Genomic DNA, 27,960 nt, shown 5'->3' on the forward strand with positions numbered 1-27,960 from the left:
GACCTAAGCGGCACTTTCCGCCCCCCCCCCCAGTTGTGATTCCTGTGATGCTAAAGGACGTCACATTGCACAATCTTAATAAGGTTTCCAATCAGCCCCACCCGCTCTGGCCCCACCCCCACCCTCCAACAGAGATTTATCAAATGTGGGATTTTCCCATGAGTCTCAATATTAGAGTCTCAAGCCCCAATAAATATAAGACTGGGGATGTCTGAGGCTCATTCTGCCCTCGAGCCCACCAGGAACGAAAGAGAGCTCCATCTGCCCTCCGGGACTCCAGCTATGACCTTCCTCTCCACAAGTAAGTGAAGGAAATCCCTAGCCCTGGAACTGCCTGGCAGCCTGGCCGGCTGAGGGAGGGGTGTGTGTCTGCTGGGAGGGCTGGCAGGCAGCCAACAGCCAGCAGCACAGCTCCCCCAGCTGTGCGGTCTGTTCACTGGCTGTTCTCCCTTCCCTCCGGTACAGGCGCCTTCAGTCCACTCGCCTTCTCCCTGGGGCTGCTCCTGGTGGTGGCTACTGCTTTCCCTACCCCGGGACCCCTGGGAGGAGATGCCACCTCAAATAGACTACCACTCACCTCTGCAGACAAAATGGAAGAACTCATTAAGTACATCCTCGGCAAAATCTCTGCACTGAAAAAGGAGGTGGGTAGGCTCAACTGAGGGTGATAAAGGGCCTGTGTGGGCATTCACCTCCTGGGCCCTGGATGTGGACAAGGGCTCCTGCACTGGGAGGTCTTTGCTGGGTTCTGGGGCAGTTTAGATTTCAGGCCAAAGGGGCAGACGTCTTCTGTATTTCTCTTCTGCTGCTGGTCTCAGGGAGTTCCTTTCCCTCCTGGAAAACACACACTGGGGTTGAAATCCATGCCCGTTGGCCCATTCCCAGCTCCATACTTGGCATGGGCTGGGTGTCACTGCCTCTCAGGACTTCCTTTTCCCTAACCAAAAAATAATGTCTACCAATTTTCTTTGTCTCTCTTGCACTTTGGAAGCATTGGCAGAGTGCCACCTGAAATAAATGTTGAGCTTCTCACAAAAATCACAAAACTTTTAGGTTATGGAAGCTCAGGGGTTAGGGATTCCCCAGAGTCATTCCAGCATATAAGATGCATACTTGACAGCCCACCAAAGTGGCAAAATCATAAGTAGGTTAAAGCAGCTCCAAAGCTTTAAAGGTAAGGTAGTTTGGCTCTGTCTGGTAGAAAGGAAAGAGCACAGGAGGGGGTATTGGGAGTCCTGAACCAAATCTAGTTCTGGTTCTGCTGAACCAGTTTTGTGATCTTTGGCAAATTCCCTACCACCTCTGGGCCCCATTTGTAAAATTTTGGAATTGGACTAGATGATCTCAAAGGTCCTTCTAGCTGGAAAATTGGGGCTCAAATTACATTCACCCAATTATCATCAAAATTGCTGTCATTTATTGACTACCTACTATGTGCCATGCACTTTATGTAAATAGTATGCCTCATCTTCACAAAAAACTTACAAAGGAGGAGTTTCATTATCCCCAATTTGGAGAGATAAGGACACCAAGACTCAGGATAGGCAACAAGTGTGAAGTCATAGGTGCCCAGAAATGAGCCCGTGTGCCCATCTTCACGAGACCTGGCTTGCCTGGATGCTGATGTGGTGTGACTTCATTCTCTTAGAGGACTTCCTGCCTGGGTAAAACATGAATCGGCCCTCTAGTGGTGTTTGTTTTGGGGGCACTTCTTTGACAACAGTTCTGGTATTCCTCCCCAGATGTGTGACAACTATAACAAATGTGAGGACAGCAAGGAGGCACTGGCAGAAAACAACCTAAATCTTCCGAAACTGGCAGAAAAAGATGGATGCTTCCAATCTGGGTTCAATCAGGTAGGAACACATCACATTCACTTTAACTATTCCTTAGTCAAAAGTTCTCCCTCTGATATGCAGTGTCTGTATGCATATAGACCAGGCAGACAACAAAGAGGATAAATGTAAAGAACATCATGTAAATTTCACAAGGAAGCCAACTTGAATCTCTCTGAAGGCAGCTTACTTTTGAATGCAATGGTTAGAGATAGCCCTTCTGTATTGGGATTTCTGCGGCCATCAAATGTTAGAAACCCCAGTAGGTTTAGCTAATCCATCCTGGGTAAAGTTGTCCTTCTCTTCGCTGCCTGCTGTTAGCAGGATCCCAGTCTGCCCTCTGTGTAGAGGTCGTTCTCTACACCCTCTTCCTTCCAGACAGTGGGATATCCTGCACTGACTTCTGATTATTCCATAAAAGGAGGTTCAGCCCAATATTGACAAGAACAGGAGTGCAGCCAGAAGGAAGAGTATTAAGGGGAGAATCAGAGAAAGACCCCTTTGCCACATTCCAGCATCTATCAGGTTTTGGGTAAAACTGATTAAGTAGTGTCTCTGTCCAGATATTTAAAATGGGGCAGCTGATGCTGTATGATGTCTCAAAATACAATGCTAAAGGGTGTTTGAAGTTCCTTGGAGGAGCAGAGGGAGAAGTAGCTGAATTATAGCGATTTAAACTTTTTAAATTGATTATACCTTCCTAGCAATAGCTGATTTCCCCATCTTTTCTCTTAGGAGACCTGCCTGACAAGAATCACTACTGGTCTTCAGGAGTTTCAGATATACCTGAAATTCCTCCAGGACAAGTATGAGGGTGATAAGGAAAATGCCAAGTCTGTGTACACCAGTACTAACGTCCTGCTCCAGATGCTGAAGCGTAAGGTGAGCATTTCCTCATCCCCTCCCTTGGTGCGAGGAACACAGGCTCAAAGAAAGGAGCCTAGACAACTTGGGAATGCAAAGCCAATTCAAAAGAGATGGCCACATGTAGAGGAAAGGATCTAAGGAAGATTTTCTGATAGTTGAAACTTTTTGTTTTTTCTTTTGGTTCTCTTCTGCAAAAGACATTAATAACTATATTTAAAACTGTTAAATGAGATTTTAACATCAACTTCTACTATAATGGCTTAAGATATAAGAAAAAAAATCTGTAGAGGCAGAAGGAAGCACCTCCAATCCTGCTCAGTGATCTATAATAACAAAGAACAGAGGGCATAAAAATTATTTTAATATTTTAATTATTGCCAACTGATATTCTTGTCACTGTGGTAGTTTCAACTCTTTCCCCTTACTTTTTGCTGGAAGAGTTAATGCAGAAAAATGTTTAAAGGCTAGAAGAGCAGGTACCAAAGGCCTTGGTCACTACCAGCTAGCCATTCAAATGCCACCTAATGGAGGCTTGATGGCACAGCATGTGGATGAGCCAAACAAAGTGCACTAGACAGAGAAGCAGGCACATGGGTGTTGATACTGCCACTGCCTTTTCTAGCTGTTTGCCTTAAACCGGCGCTTCTCCCACTTTAAAACACACACCAAATCCCCAGGAATCTTGTCACAGCACAGGGTCTGATCCAACAGGTCTGGGGGGAGAGCTGAGACTCGCATCTCTAACAAGTTCCAGGGGATGCCCATGCTGCCGTGCTCTAGAACCACACCTGGAGGTGTAAGCCCTCCCACAACTACTCAGCCTCATGTCAGTGGGTCTGTGGAAAGGTGCTTCCCAGTCCCCCTTACACCACAGACCAGTGGACCCTCAATAGATGGCAGATGGATGGGGCTTTGTGCCAGGCACTGTTTAGCATAAGGGAAGACAAGACACCATGGCTGCCCTCGAGATGCTCATGGCCTAATAGACATAGATTAGCAAAGTGGGGAGTAGGATTCAGTCGCCATGAAAGGGCTGCATGCAGGATGGGCTCAGGTGGGCTCAGGGGAGAGCCACCTCCCCCTACCTGGGCGAGCCAGGGCAGGCAGCCCCACCCAGTCTCCTTCACCCCGAATTTGAACGTCTTCCCACAGCACAGAGCATCCCGCCACTGCAAAGGATTTGTTCAATACTTAAATAGTTCTTTTTGCTTTCTTTTCCCTTCAGGGAAAGAATCAGGATGAGGTAACCATCCCTGTCCCAACCGTAGAAGTTGGCCTGCAGGCTAAGCTGCAGTCACAGGAAGAGTGGCTGAGGCACACAACAATTCACCTCACCCTGCGAAGGCTGGAGGACTTCCTTCAGTTCAGCCTCAGGGCTGTTCGGATAATGTAACCTGGGCATCTAAGATTGCTGTAGTTCACGGGCATTCCTTTCTCTGGTCAGAAACCTGTCCACTGGGCATGTAACTGATGTTGTTCTCTGTGAAGAACGAAAAGTATGAGCGTTAGGACACTATTTTAATTATTTTTAATTTATTGATATTTAAATATGTGATGTTGAGTTAATTTATATAAGGAGCAGATATTTATATTTTTTATGAAGTGCCACTTGAAATATTTTATGTATTCATTTTGAAAAAGATAACATAAAATGGCTACACAGCTGGAATATCCTCGACGTTTCAGAGCCAGATCATTGCTTGGAATGTGTAGGTTTACCTCAAATACGTGGCTAACTTATACATATTTTTAAAAGGAATATTTATATTGTATTTATATAATGTTTAAATTGTTTTTATACCAATAAACTGCTTTTTAAAAAATATCCACAACTGAGCCTCTGTGTGTCCTGTGAAGCTGAATAGAAACAGGTTTCTGTCACCAGCACCACCACCACCCCAAAAGAGCTACAATCACCTGGAGAAAGATATAACGGAGAACCTACTGCATGTCAGGCATGCGCTAAATGTGTTGCATCTGTGATATTTAATCCTAGCACGTGTACACTCTTTTATGGATGTGGGAGAGTAAGTGATTTCTCTAAGTCACCCAGCTGCAAGATAAGACTCAGGCTCAGATTTTAAATCCAGGTCTAATTCTCTCCAGGCCCCTTAGTCTTAACTTCCTAGGCAACAGTTTGAAAGATGTAGAAAATCCCAAGCCATGTTAATACAGGAAATACATTTAAAGATACAATCAAAAGCCTTTGAAAGGGCATAACCATTGTATAAGATCTAGCAATGTGCACTTCTAAATAATGATTAGAAGCTCTGCCTCCCTCCTCTAGGTTCCTTAAACATTGCACGTACCTGTCTATCATAGCACCTATCACATTGTATGACATCTTAAAACTGATTGAGTTTTCTTTCCAGCCAGCCTTCTTTCCTCAAGAAGGTAGACTCTATTGTATTCATCTTGGCATTCTGAGCCAATGGCCCAGAAACTGAACATAGGAGGCCCCAATAAATATTTGTTAAATGAAGAAACCATACATAAATGATCAAATATAAGATATCTCAATTTGGGGGGACAGATACTGTTGGTCAGTGAGTGGAAAAACTACAAATACTGTCTTTATGTATCTTCATCTTCAAGAAAAATAGCAAGAGCTAGGCAGAAATATTCTAAGAACTTCTAGAGGAGGCAATGAATAATCAGTACATATATATCTATATCCATTTGCTTTCCCACCAACAATATTCTTTGCATGCTCTCTCTCCTCGCCCCCTTTGAGAGTGGTGATAAGAGAGGAAATCTGCACATAGCCCCTCTATCCTACCTTAACGCTATGTTGGGAGTTTAGTAAAGATTTCCCCTTTTCAGCCCCAGGAAGATGAAAGGTCTGCCTTCTAATAAAGCTTTTCCCACTCTAACTACCATAGACTTCTTCCTCCAGGGGAAGACTCCTGCTGAATAAGGGGAAGTCCACAGAGCCAAGAACTGAGAGGAGCCAAGCAAGAAAAGAGACACATATTCTGATTTCTAGAAACCAGTGGGTTTCCCAAAATGGGAGCCAAATCAAAGAACAAAGAGAAATGGCAGTTGAATGCATCCATTCTTCAAACAAAAATGTGTTGAGCATCATGTAGAAGTCAGGCAATGTTGCGGATGCTGAGGTGAGCAAGCTAGATGCAGCCCTAGCCTTCATGTGGTTTATACTATGGCATGGAAGACAGATATTGAGCAAAGAATGTAACTGTGATGAGGTTTACAAAAGAGAAATGTGAGGTCTGCTGAGAACCTATACAGGGGGCACCAATAGCAGGGGAACCTAAGCCTGGGGAGGGCAGTCATGGAGTCTTAACTGAGGGAGAGGTTTTGACTGAGATGTAAAAGATATGCAGTAATGAGTTAGTCAGCCCAAGAATGGTGGGAAGTACACTCCTGACAAAGGGAACAGCACGTGCAAAAATCTGAATCAACAAAGAGCACACTGTGATTAAGACACTGAGAATTACATTATGTCCAGTACAGAAAGAATAAGGAGGGTGGTTAAAAGGTTGGGAGTTGGCAGGGGTGGCGTAGGCTAGGGCCAGATCACTGACAGCATCAGAAGCCCTATGTGGTGAGAATGTGCTGACAGATTTTAAGTAGTAGGACATATAAGAGTTGTAGTATGGAGAATGGATAGAAAAGGGGCTGAAAGAGGATATTGGAGGAACATTATTAGTCCATGGAAGCGATGGCAATACCCTGAATTAGGATGGTGGTAATGGCTAGAAAAGAGAAGGTGATGGCAGCCATTAGCAAAAGATAGCTAGGACCTAGTTCAGTAGGATTTGGCGATTGCTGACTGAGATTCAGGAATCCCAGAGACCACCAAGTCTTTGAGAGAGGAAAGAAGTAGGGATTAAATAGAAGAGTAAAACACAAAGGATTTTGTATTTGAGAGTTTTCACTTATTACTTTATTCAAATGCTCTCTGAGCATTTGCGATGTGCCAGATTCTCTGCTAGGCCCTGGGGATATAATGGTGAATAAAACAGACTAGGTCTTTGTTCTCAAGAAGCTTACGAACTAGAGAAAGCAGTTCAAAGAAATAACTGCTGTATGCTACTGTTATGAGTTGAGTTGTGTCCCCTAAAAAGATATGTTGAGGTCCTAACCCCCAGTACCTGTGAATGTGAGCTTACTTGGAAATAAGATCTTTGCAGATGTAATCAAGATAAGATGAGGTCATTAGGGTGGGCCTTACAAGAAGAGAAGAGACACAGGGGAGAAGTCCATGTAAGGAGGGAAGCAGGTTTGGAGAGGTGAATCGGCAAACCAAGGATTGCCGAAATCAGCAGAAGGCAGGAAAAGACAAGGATCCTCCCCTAGAGCCTTCAGAAAGAGCATGGCCCTGCTCACACCTTGATTTCAGACATCTGGCCTCCAGAACTGTGAAAGAATAAATTCCTGTTGTTTTCAGCCACCCGGTGTGTGGTAATTTGTTATAGGAACCCTATGAAACTAACACAGCTACCAGGGGCAGCACACAGTAGGAGAGCCTCAAGTGTTCAGGAAAGGCATTCCAGAAGAAAATGGCATTTAAGCTTATATTAAAAGAATGTACAGGATTCAGCCAGTGGGAGAGGCACAGGAGGTGTTCCAAGTGGTGACCTCAGCATGGGCAAAGGTTTGGAGGCAGGAAAGAGCATGTTGGAGAAACTGAAGGAGTCCTACTAAACAGCTGAAGTACAAAGAGGGAATTAACAGAAATGAAGCTGAAGCAGCAGGTCTGTTATGAAAGAGCACAGAGGATGAATTAAATAAAATCATCAATACAACATAAAAGTAAAGAGCAACTTTCTTGGAAAGACTTTTTGATTTGGGGGTTTCTTTTGTGTATTTGCTTCTGTTTTTTAAATGTTGAGGGATTTTTCAGTTTCTTCTGGTGTCATGGGGTAAGGAGATTGGGATGTAGAAGTAGCATCGAATAGTTTAGAAAAGATCCAGTTTTCTGTAGCACATTCCAGCAACAGGGAAGACAGTACTATGGAGGTGAGAGGCAAAAAACTAATAAATAATAAAAAATAAAAATAAGAGAGAAGAGGATAAGGAGCACCTTGTGGCAGATGTGACTTAGGAATTTCAGACACTGTGATGTCTAGTATTGAATTTTCTGTTATCTTCTCCCTCACTCATAAAGGTTCTATGAGTTTTATTTACCAACATAAAGCAAATCTATGGTAGCCTTGTTCTAGCCCATCTCTGAAGAAAGCAAGGATGTTCATGTCCACCTTTGGGGGAAAATGGACAATGTAAGGTTGAAAATACAAGAAGATTCAAAGAAGTGATAACAGAGAAACCCAAAGTAAGAGTTCAAAGCAAGAAGTGACAGACAACGATCAGGATATGTAAGACCCCACCAAGAAAATCAAGAATAAAAAAAGATTAATAGTAAAAATTTTAAAAGAAAAAGAAGTCAAGAATACTCAGGAAAATTTGGGACAAGTCTACATTTCCTATAGTTAGCTTGGAATGGGGATACTGGCTATTATATTTGGATGCTAAAGGAAAGGATTATCTCCAAATGCTAGGTAGGGGCTAGGGGACACTTAGATTACACTATGAAAATGACCCCAAAATCTGCAACAGAGAAAGTTGACAGAGGACAGCAGTCCAGATTCCACCCCTAATAAAACTTCCAAGTTTCTGGCGGATTAAGAATAGAAAGGAAGAGATAAAACAACCCACATGCTCTAAGAATAGACTAAATTAAAAATGGTAATAGTAATATAAGTGTCATTGAGCACTTACCATGTGCCAAGCATGGTTCAATGTATGTATTATTTCTGAGACACATGTATTAGCCAAAGGAGCAGGGAGTCTAAGCAACTTGTATAAAGTCACAAAGTGTGCAAATCCATAGGTGACTTCCAGTTATCCTTTCAAATCTATTCTCCACTTCGTGGTGATAGAGTTTGAGTTAGACATGTGGCTCCCCATCTAGAGGCTACATTTCCCATTCGACTTTGCAGGTAGGAGTGACTATGCTGAGAAAAAGAACATAGCAGGCCAAAGACTGCTATCTTTAGAAAAGCCTGCTTATGGGGCGCCTGGGTGGCGCAGTCGGTCAAGCGTCCGACTTCAGCCAGGTCACGATCTTGCGGTCCGTGAGTTCGAGCCCCGCGTCGGGCTCTGGGCTGATGGCTCAGAGCCTGGAGCCTGTTTCCGATTCTGTGTCTCCCTCTCTCTCTGCCCCTCCCCTGTTCAGCTCTGTCTCTCTCTGTCCCAAAAATAAATAAACGTTGAAAAAAAAAAATTAAAAAAAAAAAAAAAAAGGAAAGCCTGCTTATAAGCTTGGCCCTTGACTGGCATCTGGGAACTTGACTGGTAAACAGTTCCCTACATCAGTATAAAACTTTCCCCAATGGTAACAGATCCTAAATTATACAAACCATATGGTTTACACCAACCACCTGCTTTCCTTCTGAGAATATGAAATTTTAATATGTGCAAAGCAGAGGATACCCCAATAAAAACTATGGGTGCTGAGTTGCTGATGAACTTCCCTGGTAGACATGTGTTGTCACAACTCATTGCTGGAAGAATTAAGCGCATCCTATGTGACTCTCCTGGAAGAGGACTCTTGGAAGTTTGTGCCTGATTTTCTCCAGAATTCACCCCATGTGTCTTTTCCCTTTGCTGAGTTTGCATTGCCTCCTTCTGCTGTAATAAGTCATAGCCATGAGTATGAGTCCTGTGACTCATATGCCCTGAATCCTGTGAGCCCTCCTAGTAAATCACTGAACCCGAGGATGGTGTTGGGAACCCCCAACAGAGTGGCTAAGTTTTCATCAGTGAAACGTGAGTAAAGTTGATGTTGTAATGTTACTTTCACTTGTCAAAAAAGATACTTTTTTCCCTCCATTTCTAGTGTTTCACCTTTCTGCGAATTAGAAACAAATGTAGTGAATCAGCTTCATTCATGCAGAATAGAATAATATCCACAGCTGCAATGTCCAATGTGGTAGACAGTAGCCACCAATGTGCATTTAATTTTAATTTTAAATTCACTAAAATTATGTAAAACTAAAAATTAAGGTCTTCAATATCACATATGCTAGGGGCTACCATATTGACCAGTGCAAATAAATTTCTGTCATTGCAGACATTTCTACCGGATAGCTCTGTCTTACAGGTTAGTGCAGCAAAGAGATAAATGGAAACTTGGCCACTAAATGATTTCATGGAGCTGAATAGACTCACCCACCTGAATCATCAACAGTTACTAGACTGTTAGATGATAAGAAAATATACTGCTATCTTATTTAAGCAACTATATTTCAGGATATCTTTGTTACAGCAGCTTATCCTATATTCTAACATAGATCCTGATTTATTCTTAACCAAGGATGAAAAACATGCATAAAGCAAAGTAACTGTGCAGGACAGGAGCAGATTCAGAATATCTAAGTAGCACAGCTTTCTTTGGTACCCAGGTCTTTAATCAGAGAACATGCCAGTTGGTAGCATTGCCTATATGGGGTAGAGTCTTCCAGGATCTCAAAAACTCAATTCTTGCTCTATCATTTCCCTGTTGTATTATCATTCAGGAAAAATTTACACAAACAATGTATGTACTTCCTTCTAATGTAAGCATTTCATGCTATAAATTTCCCCATCAGTACTGCTTTAGCTTTGTCCCACAGTTTCATATGTTGCATTTCCATTTTAATTCAGTTCAATGTATTTTTTTTTTTTATTTCTCTTGAGACTACTTTGACCCATGGATTGTTCAAAAGTGTGTTCTCTAGGTTCCCAGTGTTTGGAGGTTTTTAAACCATCTTTCTGATATCCATTTTTAATTTGGTTACACTGTGGCCAGAGGACATACTTTATATGATTTCAATTCTTTAAACTTTGTTGAGATTTGTTTTATGGCCCAGGATATGGTCTGTCTTGCTATATGTTCCATGGGTTCTTGAAAAGAATACATAATCTATTGCTGTTAGGTGAAGTGTTTTATCTGGCAATTAGCACCTGTTGGTAGAACTCTTCTATACCCTTGATGATTTTTTCTCTAGTTGTTTTATTGACTGTTGAAAGGAGTATTGATGCTACCAACCAGAATTGTGAATGTGTCTATTTTTCTTTTTACTTATCTTAGTTTTTGCTTCATACACTTGGCAGTTCTGTGATATGGTGAACACACAGTTGAGATTACTATGTTTTCTTGGTGGCTTGACCCTTTTATCAGTATGTAATAATTGTCTCTGTCCTTATTAATTTTATTCCAAGTCTACTTTATCTGACATTAATATACCTACTTCTCTCTTCTGTTTAAGATCTGCATAGTATATATTTTCCATCCTTTTACTTTCAACCTACTTATATCATTTGAACTATTTGAAGTGAGCTTCTTAAACAACACATAGTTCTGTCACATTTTTAAATATATACTGTGAATCTCTGTCTTTAATTGGTATGTTTAAATAATTTATTGGGGCACCTGGGTGGCTCAGTGGGTTAAGTCTCTGGCTTTGGCTCAGGTCATGATCTCACCGTTTGTGAGTTTGAGCCCAGCATTGGGCTCTGTGCTGACAGCTTAGAGCCTAGAGCCTGCTTCAGATTCTGTGTCTCCCTTTCTCTCTGCTCCTCCACTTCTTGCACTCTGTCTCTCTGTCTCTCTCTCTCAAAAATAAATAAACATTAAAAAAATTTTAATCATTTATACTTAATGTAATTGCTGATATGTTAAGCCTCAAATCTGCCATTTGATTTTTTTTTTACATTATGTTTGATCTCTGCTTTCTTTTTCCTGCCTTCCAGTAGGTTACTTGAACATTTTTAGAATTCCATTTTTATTTACCTTCAAGTCTATCTCTTTGTAGAGCTCCTTTAGTGCTTCCTCTATGCATTCATTATATTATACATACATAATTGATCAGAGTCCACTGGTGTCAACATTTTACCAGTTTGAGTAAAAGATAGTGAAAGAAACTTTCTCTCTTTATACCCTTTTACTCTCCTCATTTATAATTTTCTTGTTTCATCTCCACACATTGAGAACCATGTTAGACAGTTATTATTTTTGCTTCAATAATCAAATGTAATTTTAAAAACTATAGAGGGAAGATCTATTGTATTTAACCATTTTTTTCTTTTCTTTTTTCTTTTGCTCTTTCCATGTTCTATCTTCCTTTCTGATGTTCTAAGATTCCTCCTTTTACCATTTCTGTTTTGTTTTTTCTTTAGTCATTGTTTTAGTGTAGGTATGCTGGCAACAATTTTTTTTAGCTTTGCATCATCTGAGAATGTCTTGATTTCCCCTTCAATCCTGAAGTATATTTTCACTAAATACAGAATTCTGGATTGACAGTTCTTTTCTTTCAGTACTTGTAAAATGTTGTGTCACTCCTTTCCAGTGTTTTGTGGTTTCTAGTAAGAAATCTGCTTGCTACTTAAATTGTTGTTGTTGTTGTTGTTGTTGTTGTTGCTGTTTTCCTATAGGCAATGATAAGTGTCATTTCTTTCTGGTGTTGGGGTGCCTCATTACAGCCTCATGAGGGAGGGAGTCTAGGCTCCTCATTTGCTCTCAACTAGAAAAAGTGTATTGAGACAAGAGATATTTCTGTGGTATTTGACTGGAGTCTAGTGGCTACTATCTAAAAGTTTTCCATCTTATGAGACTGTCCCTTCCCTAGACCTTTGGCTAAAAGATCAAATTTTTCTCACGACTTTTTTTTTATCTGCACCCACTGGCATATTCTGAGTTGCTGTTTTCTTCAGTATTGAGTCTAAAGTATATAAGACAGAAAGAAAACCCAAGGAACTCACCATCGTGTCATTCCTCAGGTCCTAAGTTGCCTAGTTGATCAGCTTCCTCTCTCTACAGAGTTTTCTTATGTTTGTTTTATACATAATATCCAGGGCTTTTATTATATTTAGTGGGAAGAGCAGGGGAAAGTATGTCTATTCCATCTTCCTGGAAGCAGAATATATATACCAATATCAGGTACTCTTAGTTCTTAAGCCAAAATCAAATTTGCAAGGCCACATCTTCATCATGCAAAGCCCATGCCAGTGAACAATCTCTCATTGCTGCCAGCCTTCCATTTCCTCACAAGGACATATTGAAATAATATTCATAAAGTAAAAATAATACCAAACCAAAATTTAAAATCTATAATGCACACAATAGGTATTAATCATATATTACAAGTTCCAATATAATTATTGTGGATAGGGGCGCCTGGGTGGCGCAGTCGGTTGAGCGTCCGACTTCAGCCAGGTCACGATCTCGCACTCCGTGAGTTCGAGCCCCGCGTCGGGCTCTGGGCTGATGGCTCAGAGCCTGGAGCCTGTTTCCGATTCTGTGTCTCCCTCTCTCTCTGCCCCTCCCCCGTTCATGCTCTGTCTCTCTCTGTCCCAAAAATAAATAAACGTTGGAAAAAAAAAATTATTGTGGATAATATTTCATATATTAAACTGGTATTCTTTTCATTCCTAGTAATTCTTTTTTTCCCCAAGAAACTTCCTTGACTCAAACTTAAGATTTTTAAGGCATCTACTATTTCCAAAGAAATGTGTAAAAAGTAGATCTTTTTTTTTCTTCAGTTGTAAAACCCTGATCTTTTGAGTATATGGCAAAAAGTATGCATTACCAAATGGACTGGAGAAAATGCATGATTATATAAAATCCAGTTTTTTCCTATCCTAGAGAAAATACAGACTCCCTTAACTATGGAAGATAGGGAGTCATAAGATGGAAAAACAAGAAAGTTACTTAGTAATAAATATATGTGAGAAGGGCATCTAAATGTTGTGTGTGTGTCTGAAGGTCACAAGTAAGAATGGCTAAGAGAGGCCTTGGGACAGGACAGTGCAGAGACAAAAGCAAGGCTGTATCTGATGAATGAATACCAAGTTATATTCAATACCTTGTGGATAGAGGACAGAGGGCAGATGGCTTGTCCCCACCCCGGTCTTACCCCCTAGGAAGTCTTGGTGCTCCTGGGACTGACTTTCAACTCAGAAGATACAGGCATTAGGGAAAGCAAGAGCCTAAATTAACTGAAGACACCTTGATTTGGCTGGAGTTAAACTTCTATAAGATGAGGGATTGACATAGAACTTATGTGCAATTAAAAAAAAAATACACAGGGGCGCCTGGGTGGCTCAGTCGGTTAAGCCTCCGACTTCGGCTCAGGTCAGGATCTCACGGTCCGTGAGTTCGAGCCCCGCGTCGGGCTCTGGGCTGATGGCTCAGAGCCTGGAGCCTGCTTCTGATTCTGTGTCTCCCTCTCTCTCTGCCCCTCCCCCGTTCGTGCTCTGTCTCTCTCTGTCCCAAAAATAAATAAACGTTGAAAAAAAAAATTTAAAAAAAAAAATTAAAAAAAAACAAACAAACAAACACAGGGTTTATGTACCTGTGTTGAGAGTCTACGACTCATTCATCTACAGAATAATAAAATGATAAAGAAATGTTGGCAAACTACCAGAAATATTCAAATAAGAGAGTTTGTTTTTCTAGTAGAGTTGGTAGACTAAGTACATTTTAACAAACAAATTAATGATAATTAATTTTAACAAATTTTAACTTAATCATTTAAATTTAAATCATTTTAACAAATAATTAGTGATAAGCTTTTGTTTAGCATATCCACAAACTTTTCAATTGTTAATGAAACTCTATTCCAGTGCAATGATAATTAACTACAAAGCACCATAAAAACTAAGAGGTAGTTCTGATGTGGCAACAATTCAGGTTTTAGAAATCTCCATCCTCTGAAAAAAAAACCACAGAGAAAAATGAAAATTAAGAGTTTTATAATAAGAGTCAAATACTCTGTTTAGAAAAAAAAGCAGTAATAATTGTCAAGGGTGTAACACATGATTCACTTTATGCTTGAAGGCATTGATCAAATTTAATTAAGTAGCAGTTGAACCACTGCCACAGATAAAATGGTTACAGGAATTTTTACATCTCTATGAAATGCTATAGACCAAGAAAAGGAACTACAGACATATCTCATTTTACTGCACTTCACAGACATTGCATCTTTTTTTACAAATTGAAGATTCGTGGCAACCTTGCATTGAGCAGTATGTTTCCAACAGCTCTTTTTCATTTCATGTCTCTGTGTCCTATCAATAAATGTTGTGTGTGTTCTGACTGCTCCACTGACCAGTCGTTCCCTGCCTGTCTCCCTCTCCTTTGGCCTCCCTATTCCCTGAGATACAACAATATTGAAATTAGGCCAATTAATAACCCTATAATGGTCTCTTAACTGTTTAAGTGAAAGGAAATGTCGCATATCTCTCGTGTTAAATCAAAAGTTAAAAATGATTATGCTTAATGAGGAAGACATGTCGAAAGCCGAGATAAGCTGAAAACTAAGCTGCTTCTCGTGTCAAACAGCCAAGCTCTGAAAGCAAAGGAAAAGTTCTTGAAGCAAATTAAAAGTGCTACTCCAGTGAACACACAAACGATAGGAAAGTGAAACAGCCTCATTGACAATATGGAGGAAGTTTTAACCGTTTAGATAGCAGATCAAACCAGACACAACATTCCCTTAAACCAAAGCCTAATCTAGAGCAAGGCTCTAACTGTCTTCAATTTTCCTGTGAGGTAAAGAAGCTGCAGAAGAAAAGTTGGAAGCTAGTAGAGGTTGGTTCATGAGTTTCAAGGAAAGAAGACATCTCCATAACATAAAAGTGCAAGATGAACCAGCAAGTGCTGATGTAGAAGCTGCAGCAAGTTATGTAGAAGATCTAACTAAGATAATCAGTGAAGGTGGCTATCCTAAACATCAGATTTTCAATATAGGTGAAACAGCCTTATGTTGGAAGAAGATGCCATTTAGGACTTTCATAGCTGGAAAGGAGAAGTCAAATCCTAGCCTCAAAGTTTCAAAGGACAGGTTGACCCTCTGGTTAGTGGCTAATGCAGCTGAGCTGATGACTTCAAGCTGAAGCCAATGCTCATTCTAAAAATCCTAAGGCCCTTAAGAATTATGCTAAATACTCTGCCTGTGCTCTAAAAATGGTACAATAAAGTCTGGCTGACAGCACATCTCTCTACGACATGTTTTACTGAATATTTTAAGCCACTGTTGAGAACTAGCGCTCAGAAAAAAACATTTCTTTCAAAATATGACTGCTCATTGACAGTGCACCTGGTCACCCAAGAGCTCTGACAGAATGGTTGTTTTCATGGCTGCTAACACCACATCCATTCTGCAGTCCATGGATCAAGGAGTAATTTCAACTTTCAAGTCTTCTTATTTAAGAAATACCTTTCATAAGCCTATAGCTGCCATAGATAGTGATTCCTCTGATGGATCTGGGCAGAGTAAATTGAAAACCTGGAAAGGCTGTACCACTCTAGATGAGATTACGAACCAAAGTTGTAATCACTGAGACAGTACGGTACTGGCACAAAAACAGACACACAGGTCAATGGAACAGAATAGAGAACTCAGAAATGGACCCACAAATGTATGGCCAATGGAAAGAAGACAGTCAGCAAATGGTATTGGGAAAACTGGACAGTGACATGCAGAAGAATGAACCTGCACCACTTTCTCACACCATACACAAAAATAAACTCAAAATATATGAAAGACTTAAATGTAAGACAAAAAACCATCAAAATCCTAGAGAAGAAAACAGGCAACAACCCCTTTGACCTTGGCTGCAGCAACTTCTTACTAGACATGTCTCCTAGGCAAGGGAAACAAAAGCAAAAATGAACTATTGGGACCTCATCAAGATAAAAAGGTTCTGCACAGCAAAGGAAACAATCAATAAAACTAAAAGGCAACCAATGGAGTGGGAGAAGATATTTGCAAATGACATATTGGAAAAGGGGTTAGTATCCAAAATCTCTAAAGAACTTTTCAAACTCAACACCTCAAAAAAAAAAAAATAATAATCTAGTGAAGAAATGAACAAAAGATGAACAGACACGTTTCCAAAGAAGACATCCAGATGGCTAACAGACACAAGAAAAGATGCTCAACATCACTCATCATCAGGGAAACACAAATCAAAACCACAATGAGATCCCACCTCACACCTGTCAGCAACGCCAGAATTAACAACTCAGGAAACAACAGATGTTGGTGAGGATGTAGAGAAAGGGGAACTCCTTTGCACTACTGGTGGAAATGCACACTGGTACAGCCACTCTGGAAAACAGTGTGGAGGCTCCTCAAAAAATTAAAAATAGAGCTACCCTATGACCCAGCAATTGCACTACTAGGAATTTATCCAAAGGATACAAAAATGCTGATTCAAAGGGGCAAATGCACCCCAATGTTTATAGCAGTGCTATCAACAATAGTCCAAATATCCATCAACTGATGAATGGATTTTTTAAAACGTGGTATATATCTACAATGGAATATTACTCAACAGTCAAAAAGAATGAAATCTTGTCATTTGCAACAATGTGGATGGAACTAGAATGTATTATGCTAAGTGAAAGAAATAAGTCAGAGAAATATCAGTGGAGGAAGTAGCTGCAGATATGGTGTAAACAAGCAAGAGAACTAGAACTAGATATGGAGCCTAAAGATATAACTAAATTGCTTCAATCTCATGATAAAACTTGAACAGATGAGAAGTTGCTTCTTATGGATGAGCAAAGAAAGTGGTTTCTTGAGATGGATACTACTCCCGGTAAAGATGCCACGAAGATTGTTGAAATGACAACAAAGGATTTAGAATATGACATAAAATTCATTGGTAAAGCAGCAGTAGGGTGTGAGAGGACTGAATCCAATTTTGAAAGAAGTTCTCCTGTGCGTAAAATGCTATCAAACAGCATCACCTACTACAGAGAATTGTTTTGTGAGAGTCCAATGAGGCAGCAAACTTCATTGTTGTCTAATTTTAAGAAATTGCCACAGCCACCCCAGCCTTTGGCAACCACCACCTGAATCAGTTAGCATTCATCAACATCCAGGCAAGACCCTCCACCAGCAAAAAGACTAGAAAAAAATCGCTGAAGTCTCAGATGATGGTTGGCATTTTTTTAGCAGTAAGTATTGTTTTCTTAAAGGGTGCAAGTGAATGAGGGGCAGAGAAAAAGAGCAGAGAGAGAGAGAGAGAGAGAGAGAATCCCACAAGGGGTATAGAAAGAGACAGGGGGGGAAGGAGGGAGAGAGAGAGAGAAGCAGAGCTCATGCTCACCCAATGCGAGGCTTGAACTCACAAACCATGAGATCATGACCTAAGTTAGATGCTTAACTGACTGAGCCACCCAGGCACCCAGCAATAAATATTTTTTAATCAAAGCATATACATTGTTGCTGTATATACTGGGAAGCCAAAAAATTCATTCGACTTGCTTTATTAACCTACGTTATTGGGGCAGTCTAGAACCGAATCTGCAGGATCTCTGAGGTGGGCCTGTATATCCACTTTTATATGTGAAATGCCACATTACAGTCATGCACTGACTTTCTTTTTCCTTCTTTTCCCAGCCAGAATTTTCTAGAGTGGGTCCTCATGCGTGGTGCCCAGGAACTTTCACAAGTTCCTAGGGGATTCTGATGATTTGAAAGATAGACAACTCTTTAGAGTACTCTCAACTAAACTAGATCAAGAGCCACAGCCCCTGCTCTCTGAGAATGCTTCCTTCACCTCCCCCTCCTTCTAACATCCTCTCCTAATAGCTTCTATCTTCCCTAAGTCTCTGGGGCCAAAGCAGCCTTCTCAACCTGTAACATTCCAGACAACTTTGACGTCACCTTCCTCGAAAACTACTGTTCTTGTGAAACTTCTGGGTAAAGAAGGTGGAGTAATTTATCCTACTTCACTGCCCTTTCTCAAATTTTCCTAAAAATAACAAAAATGAAAAATTGATGGAAAATAAAACAAAACAAAACAAAACAAAACAAAACAAAACAGTACATCAGTGAAGCAGAGAAACAAACAGAGCTGCTGTCTGCAAGTACAGTGCCCCAGGTCTGGGGAGTCTGAAAGGAGATACAGGAGGAATGGAGCGCCTGCCAGTACATATGTCCCCGAAAGGAATTACCAGCATTCTGAAGGGCCTATCCAAGGATCTTTAGATCAGAGTAACAAGTCCTGGGAGTGGCAGTGGCCCACAGAGTGAGGTATACAGTCTGTTCAGATATAGTGTGTGTTTCTTTCATGAGAACTAATTCAAACACAACTGGTAATTAGGGAAGTGATATAATATAATGCAAAAATTGTATGGGTTTATATATGACCTTCCCCGGTTGTTTAGATGCTACCAGGAGCAGGATTCCTCACAATTAAGGAGAAAGCGTTAACAGTTTTAAAAAACCCTAAAAGGGGGAGAGGGGCTCAAATCCTTTTCAAGTTTAGTGACTGGTTTAGTGACTTCAAAAGCCTCTACATTTCCTACTACATTAAGTATTTAAGGGAACTGAGAATGCAGATGTCAAACTGCAAAGGTATTTGTCCTGTGTTTAAAAAAAAAAAAAATCAGGGAAGAAACACCTGGGTCAGATATTTATTTGGATACTGTTAGAAGAAAAAATCTCAGGGACCTACACTTCAGTTTAAAGCTGCAGAGGATCTAATGAATAATGCTGGATGCAAATGCACATGGCAATTTAACTGTGCTACTGGATTGTTGCTTGTTTGTTTTAATTAGAATTGTTACTGGTTTTATGTTGTGCTAAATACAAAATTATAAAATTTTGAGTGGTGTTCTAATTCATCTTTCCCAGAAGCCCTACTTTTAGAGTATGATTTGGCAGAACACAAGGTCTTTCAGTAATGTATAAATGGTGTTCTAGCAGAAATGCCTTTAGGCCTATGGAGAGGCCCACTTCAACTCCAGTGACGGCAGAGAAGAAATGGCAGAGGAAAAGGAAAAACCATGCCCACTGTTGACTCTCAGCATCCCAGCCAAGGGAACTAGGGGTGAAGGGGGTCTCCAAATAAGGAAGAGTGAATGAGTGTGGTCTGAAAAGCTGAATGCTAAGACGCTTTGGTCTCATCCCCCACTAAGGTTCAGAATACTGGAAGCAAGGCAAGATATTAGAAGAATATTCCCTGGGGAATTTGATAGAAGAGTAAAGATGTAAAATGCTAATATCAGGAACTTTCCAACAAATGGTCCACCCATTATCTTGCAAAGTTTAAGAATAATGAGCCCTGCACACACATGCTCAGAGCTTGCAATCAGCTTTTTAGTTATTAATTCTCTAATACGAGCAAACAACCAAACAGACATCTAAGGAAACCTCCAATATAGAAGATAGGGACAAAACAAAAACAAAAACAAACAACAATTTGAAGGAAACAGGTAATTGGCAATGAAGAAAACTTCAAAAGTAACATTAATATCCTCAGAGATATAAAAGAAGATATTGCATCCATGAAACAAGAATGGGAAGCATCAAAGACCAAAAAGGAGCTACAACTTAAAAGGTAACCAGCCTACGAGATACAGCTTCTAAAACAAACAAACAGAAATTACAGAAAGAAGGACAGAGAAAATGAAAAGATGGGAATCAACAAAATAATTCAAGATAATTTTTCAGGATGAAAAGATACAAGTCCAAATTGGAAGGGTCACAACACAATTAATTAAAAAAAAATACCCTACATTGGGGCACCTGGGTGGCTCAACCGGTTGAGCATCCAACTTCATCTCAGGTCATGATCTCATAGTTACGTTTGTGAATTTGAGTCCCACATCGGGCTTACTGCTGTCAGTACAGAGTCCTCTGTCCTCCTCTCTCTGCCCCTCCTCCACTTGCACTCCCTCTCAAAAAAAAAAAAAAAAAAAAAAAAACTATATCAAGGCATATTCTTGTGAAATTTGAGAACTTTGGGTACAAATATAGGTTCTGCATGCTTCAGAGGGGAAAAAACAGGTCACATTCAAAACAACAGGTACCAGATGGCTTTAGACTTTGCAACAACAATACTAAAAACAAAAAGACTGAAGAATAATTGGAGAAATGTCTTCAGCATTCTACTAAATTCAGCCAAACAATCAAGTATGAAAAAAGAATGAAAACATTTTTAGACACTCCAGGAGTCCAAAAATGTATATACCATGCACTCTTTGGGACACACTACTGAATGTTGAGCTTCACCAAAGCAAGAGAGTAAACCAAGAAAAAGGAAGATATGGAGTAGAAGAAAGAGGACAGAACTGAAGGTAATCTCAAGGTAGAATGATGAAGAAAGATCCCAGGTCAATCACTGTGCACCAGGTTTAGAGGACAGTGGTTGGATTGAAGCAGTGTCACCAAAAGAAGCCATGTTGAGGGCTGTCATCACACAAATACCAGGTGCCTTGTATTACCTTTTTAATCAACCATTGAATACCGAGTGAGCCTGGCTCATATTATTATCTATACTCAGCCTATCTTGACTATATGGGAATTAACTGTGCTCCTTCTTTCCTTTCCATATCCTACAACGTAGCTCAACTGATGACATGCAGAGTATATGCTTTTATCCACTACATCTCAGTCTTTACCATGTATCAAAATCTTTGATGGGCTTCTTAAAACACAGATTGTTGGGTCCCAACCCCAGAGATGTCTATTCCATAGGTCTTGGCAGGACCTAGAAATTTTCTAACAAGTTCTCAGATGATCCTGATACTGCTGGCCAAGCAACCATACTTTGAGAACCACTGCTTTTTACCTACCCTTGAGTGCTAGGGTTGATCATGGAGAGTTGGGAAGCAACACAAGAATCCCACTCTCTCTATCCATTTTTTCCTCTGAACACCCTGGGCCCATACTCCTGGCCTGCCAGATGTTCTGACTTTCCTGGAACTCCTTCAAGCCTTTGCCCAAAGACTTCTCCAGAAGGGTCCCCTGTAAAGCATGTCCAAAATACTCAGTTCAGTTTATTTTATCCCAGGAATTTTTTTTTCTTTTCTTTTTTTAAAGCTTATTTTTATTTGAGAGACAGCGAGAGAGAAAAAGAGCAAGTGGGGAAGGGAAAGAGAGAGAGGAAGACAGAGTCCCAAGCAGGCTCCTTGCTGCCCCCACAGAGCCCGACGCAGGGCTTGAACTCACAAACCCTGAGATTATGACCTGAACTGAAAATGAGTCGGACCAACTCTTAACCACCTGAGCTAGCCAGGTACCCCTCCCAGGAGACTTTTCTAACAACAGCAGGATAGCTCTTTCTCTATTCAGCCAGGTTTGTACTGACCGATTATGTTTTTATGTATGCTTAGGCATATATACATACATAGGTGACTTTAAAAATTGTTTTCAAGTGAGGAAATAATGAACACAAAAGTCAGCAAATGGTTACCACCAGGTAAGAATGGTATGATGGGGGCAGGGCCCACAGAAGGTTTTTAAGACACTGGCATATTCTATTTGTATGTCAATGTTCCTTTTATTATTAGCCTTTAAAGACTAATTAAACATATATCTTATTTATTCTTCTGTATGAATTATACAGTTCATAACTTTTTAAAAAGAAGAAATAACACCTTCCTATTGAATAGTCTCTCTCAGTGAAAAGGTCTAGGGGAGAGAAGACAACTAAGGGAAAATGTTCCTCTAAGATGAAGGCAGTAACAAATTTGATGAGAGGATGTTTGAGACAATAAACCCAAGTTGGGGTTCAGATTACCACAGTTCACTACTCCACCCACTCCCTTCATCTGGTGGCCAGCCCATTCAAAGATGTGCAAGAATCAGATGGCAATCAACACAGAACCATACACATAAAAATTGCAAAAACATGAATAAAGGAAAAAAGAAATGTAAGCAAAGAACTGATGACAAACAGATGTCACAAAGGGAACTACCCAAAGGCTGCTGTTACTGAATTGACTAAGTACAAATGCTGACACTGATAGAACTTCCTGAAAATCATTGATCAAGTGCCCAGAAATAGGGGCAGTGACCCATTTAACTTCCCCAAGCAAAGAGTGGAACAAAAATTCACCAATGTCTTTAAAGGTAGGAAGAAAAAGAAAGTAGTTCAAAGGTAAAATACCCTATGGTAGGTACCCCATGGGGGGCTGCCATGGTTGTATGAGTTGGGTGCTCAGCTGCATTATCTGGACTCGAAGCTATCCCTGGCCACAGTTGATGGGTCCAAGGGGACACTCAAATAATGGCTCAAGCCAAGTCTATCCAATTCTCCAGAAATAAACAGAGACTGTGGTTTGCTGAAGCACTGAACATTGATAGCAGAGTTCCACAAACTCCTGCTACTGAACCATCATTCCCTGCTCTTCCCGAGGTCTGCCTGGTCAGTGATTTCTTAGATGGGTGAGATAATTCTGTGCCTGTCCAATGCATTTCCTTTTGGCTTAAGCTAGCCGGAGTCTATATTTGTGTCTTACCTCCCAATGCCTCCTAGAGCTTAACTTCCAAATACTTGATTTATTTTATTTTTTTTTAATATTCTAAGCCAAACACTTGAGATTCCTGGAAGCTGTATGACACATACTGTTCTCTTTATAATGAACTCATTGTCCCCTAAAGAGAAAGTAATTCAGCTGCACAGCAGCCTCATGGGTAATGGGCTGATAACTCAGCCTGGATAACCTCACTAGTGTCTGACCACCTGAATCACTCAGAGGCACACTGGAAATGGCATCCAAACAAGAATCATTATTTATACTGTGAAAATGTTCCCTGAAACCTGGTAAACCACTCAATCCAGCTTGCTTGTTTTATCAATTTTATCTTTACTATTTAAATTTTCCTTTTAAAAAAACATGTTCATTTATTTTGAAAGAGAGAGAGAGCATGTGAGTGAGCAGGGGAGGGGCAGAGAGAGAGAGAGAGAGAGAGAGAGAGAGAATCCCAAGCAGGATCTGTGCTGTCAGCATGGAGTCCGATGTAGGGCTTGATCCCATGAACCTGGAGATCATGACCTGAGCTGAAATCAAGAGCTAGATGCTTAACTGATTATGCCACCCAGGCGCCCCAATACTTTCCTTTTATTATAGGAGTGGAATGGATTAAGATAGAGTAGTGCTCATAATTAGCTAGTTGAATAAACAATTTTCAGATGTTATAGTGTATTGATATATTCACATAACTCACAAGTAAACCATATGTAAATAAGAAGCAGCAATTTAATAGTTGATAGAGTAGTCCTTAGTAATTCAGAATTTGAGCAGTTTGGATATCTTAGTCTAAGAAACACTCTCTCCAAACACTAAAGTCCCCAGTCCACATGGGTCAGGGATTAAGGGATTAGTTTATATTAACCCCCCTCTCCGGCCATCCTGTCTCCCCACGTAGACACACGCATGTTTCTCCCTACCAGAATTTGAGGGCACGTCAAATGTAGATCGGGTTACAGATCAAACATAACTGGAAAACAAATATTTCACACACATAAATCCTGTCTCAACTCACTCTTCTAAGTGTTAACACCTCTCAAAACGGGCACCCATGAGAGGAAGCTGAAGACAATATACATTCCAATAATGACAACAGATATGTTCCTGAGTGCATATTCTAAAGTCTAGCACCATGCTAAGCATTTTTCACACTTACTTTAGTCTTTCCAAAACTCTGTGAGGTAAATATTACCACTTATGGTGAGAGGAACTGAAACTTAAATGTCAGTAACTTGCCCAAGGCCACACAGCTTGTCAGTGATAAAACTGGACCTCAAGCCTAGGCCCCATAGCTATTAAGTCTCGGAGCCCGAATTCTGTCTCACTCTGTCCTAGTTCCAAGGACACTTCTTTACCTGCCATAGGATTAACCATTCCCAAGATGACTGAGAGAATTACAGTTGCCTTCAGAAAAATGCCACCCCTTTACCTGAAAACCCCATCTAAATTATTTTCTTGTCCTTTAAGTTAAAAATCTTCACTCTTGATGTTAGAAAATTATAATTATGTTATTATTCCAAAAAAAGTTAGCAAAGCCTACATTCCCTTGTAAAAGATACAAAACTTTCCACCCAGGGAGGCTTCTACCAGCTTTTCCAACTCCTCATGGCCTGTGTGGCCAGTTCAGTAGTGCTGGCCCACTCAGAACTAACTACCCTCTGGGGACTGGCTGATGGATCTGTCACTCAGCACATCCAGAAATCCAGTGAATAAGCCAGATGTGAAACCAGGTAGAGACACGGCTTTCACCTCATGGATCCATTTCAAAAATAAAATTCCTACACTTTTCATGTCATTTTATAGAAACATAAAGGTTACAATTTATACATACGGGGGGGGGGGGAGAGATTTACTAAGTGCAGTCTCCCAAAATAAAACTACTTAATCAAGGACACTTACCATATGACGTTCAATGTCTGGGGTCTGGGAGCCTTGGTTCATTCCTGCAGCCCCAGCTAGGAACTGGAGCGTAAATCAGCATGATTGGGCGAAACCACGTTCCCAGTATCACTCATGTTCCAAAGCTCTATTACAACTGTTTCAGAAACTTACAAACATAGAAATGAAATATACATGAGCAGTTGGAAGGATGAGGTTGCCATTAAATGATATGGAAAACCTACAGGAGAAACAATTTTCAAGGAAAGATCAGGAATCCAGTGTTGAACATGATAAATGTGAGATATCCATTGGATATCCACGTGGTGATACTGCAGAGCTGATATGTAAGTCTATAGCTCAGTGCAGAAGACCAGACTAAAGAAATACATATGACCATCGTAAGTCTGACAGATGGTAAGCAAAGCCATGAGGCTGGAAAAGATCACTAAGAGAGAGAGAAAAGCAAAGAAAACCAAGGGCTGGGCTTCAGGGCTCTCCAACACTAAGTATCACCAAGGAGAAAAGAAGGAACCAGCAGAGAGTGAGGTGGACCAGACAGTGTGGCAGGATTAAAACACAGTGGTGCACAGAAGCCAAGAGAAGAAAATGTTTCAAAAGGAAGGACTGATCTGCTGTGCCAGGAGCTGCTGAAAGGTCTAGCAGGAACCCCTCTGAGAAATGATATTGCACTTAGCAACAGAGACGTTTGGGAGCAATCTAAGAAAAATATTCATAACCTGAAAACCTCTATTTCAAAGAAATATTAAAAACAAATATTTGTTTTCTAGGAGCCAGAAAAATAAATTTTTAAAAATAGGAAAAATTATTTTTCTGAAATCATAAATTAATCAAAAAGGAAAAAGAAAAACCTATAATCCTAGCCTAGATAATACTGAGATGGTTCTGTAAAGATACCAATAAATGAATAAATAAATCTCTGGCAAGACAGAACAAGAAAGAGAAAACACACACACACACACACACTTAATGTTGAGAAAGAAAACATTAACCTAGTTTCAAAGACTTAAAAATTGTAAGAAAACATGTCATGTACAATTTCAGCCAATTAATGTTTTTATTGATAAAATGGATTCTATTTCACGAAATTATACATGACCAAAATTAACTTAAGGGGAAAATGGAACAGTTCAACAATCATTAAATAGTTTAAAAAGACTACTAATGACATGTATCTTGAAAAACATCAAGCCTAGATGGTCTTAAGGGAAAGTTCTTTTATTAAAAGTGAAAGAATACATAATTCCTAAGTTATTTAAGTTGTTTCAAAAAACAGGAAAATATGGAGGCTAAGATAATGTTGATAGTAAACCTTGACAAAGAAGAGAAAAATGCATTTTCACTTAAGAATAAAAATTAAGCTTTAGCAAAATGAATTTAAGACTATTAAATGTAATAATATATTGTAAATAAGTAGCATTTATTCCAGAAATGCAAAGATGATGAAATATTAAGAAACCTATAAGTTGGAGCACCTGGGTGGCTCAGTCAGCAAAGTGTATGACTCTTGATTTTGACTCATGACCTCACAGTTCGTGGGATAGAGCCCTGCATTGGGCTCTGTGCCAACAGCACGGAGCCTGCTTGGAATTCTCTCTTTACCTCTCTCTCTGCCCCTCCCTCGTTTTCTCTCTCTCTCTCAAAATAAATAAATAAACTTAAAAAAAAAAGAAACCTATCAATTAAACTCCTTGCATTAATAGGTTAAAGAAATAACATTTTAAAAAAAGAAAAAGAAATATCATAGATTCCACAAAAAGATTTTCCATAAAATTTGACATTCATTCCTGGAGAAGACAGACAGACAGACAGACAGACAGAAAGAAAGAAAGAAAGAAAGAAAGAAAGAAAGAGAAAGAAAGACCAGTGCTCATATTCATTCTCTCTCTCTAATAAATAAATAAATCTTAAAAAAAGAAAATAAATAAAATTGTAGAATAATATGCATTGCATGATGCTGTTTTTGCTTAAAATGTGTTTGCTCCTAAATATAGAGAAAAAACAGTTTAAAAGGCTATATATACCAAGTCATTACCATGATTACCTCTGAGCAATGGGAATGGGGAACATATTTTCTCTATTTTATTCATTTACTCAACAAATATTTATTGAAAGCTTACCTTGGGCCACAGAACAAATGACAGTTCTAAATTACCTGATGTTTTTTGTATTCATTACTTTAGGTCTAGAGGAAAGTGTTTTCTTGTATTCATTGTTTTAAAATATAACAAATGCACATGGTATAAAATTCAAGGCTGAAGAGTGGAAAGGGTGAAGAGTGAGGGAGTTTAGAGTGAAAAGCCTCTCTCACATCAAGCCCCAAGTCATGAATTAACACCATCCAGAGGCATTGGCTGAATGCAAGTTTCTTAAACAGTCTCCCAGAGATACTCCACATATATAGGAGCATGTGTGGGTTGACAAGAGAATTCCCCTTATCTGAGGCAGATTTGTCTTTTTTCTGTATGTCAGTTTGTGAAGACCAGAAAGCTCTTGCTAAGGTAAATAGGAAATACCAGGCTTTGGTGGAATCATTCATAAGAAACATACCACATTGTCTCATTAGTCAGTCTCAGCCACACACCATCACTTCTGTGAATTCATTTAAAATGATTCTTCTGCAGACCCGTCCTCTAATCCCTAACCTCCTGCTAGGGTAGGGCAGGCAGATGCCAGCAGCATGGAGTAGGAGATAGAATGCAGCTTTTCAAATAGCTCTCACTCATTCCTCCTCTACAACTCACCCTAAGAGCTGAGGCATCTTGCTGTTGCCAGTTAACACCTAAGTACCTCAGGGATCTTATCAATGTTCTCCAATAACAGCTCAAAGTTTCACTGTTCATGATTACTCATTCAGTTACCACTCATCTACCTGCTTTCCAGCTTCTAAAATACGATTTTTGTTTTGTCTCCCCCAGTTCTTCCTGCCCTTGTGGTCTATGACTATTTTAAAATCCCTTTATGTTAGTCTGGTGAAGTTCTGGGAGGCACAAAAATTAAATAGATGTATTAAAGCTGCCATCATAACCCCAAAATTCTCATTCCTTTTTTTTACATAAAATAATTTAAAAATAGAAT

At 40.0% G+C, this 27,960-nt stretch overlaps 1 protein-coding gene across 1 annotated transcript; it reads left to right on the top strand.

The window, feature by feature from the left end:
* The first annotated feature begins 250 nt into the window (after positions 1-250).
* On the top strand, positions 251-4,258 carry IL6 (interleukin 6). The gene is made up of 5 exons (XM_030294998.1): positions 251-301; positions 466-644; positions 1,743-1,856; positions 2,571-2,717; positions 3,928-4,258. The coding sequence occupies exons 1-5, from the start codon at positions 283-285 to the stop codon at positions 4,093-4,095; spliced, it is 627 nt and encodes a 208-aa protein (XP_030150858.1). The 5' UTR covers positions 251-282; the 3' UTR covers positions 4,096-4,258.
* Positions 4,259-27,960: the final 23,702 nt, after the last annotated feature.

This window comes from Lynx canadensis, chromosome A2, assembly GCF_007474595.2.
Source record: "Lynx canadensis isolate LIC74 chromosome A2, mLynCan4.pri.v2, whole genome shotgun sequence".
NCBI lineage: Eukaryota > Metazoa > Chordata > Mammalia > Carnivora > Felidae > Lynx > Lynx canadensis.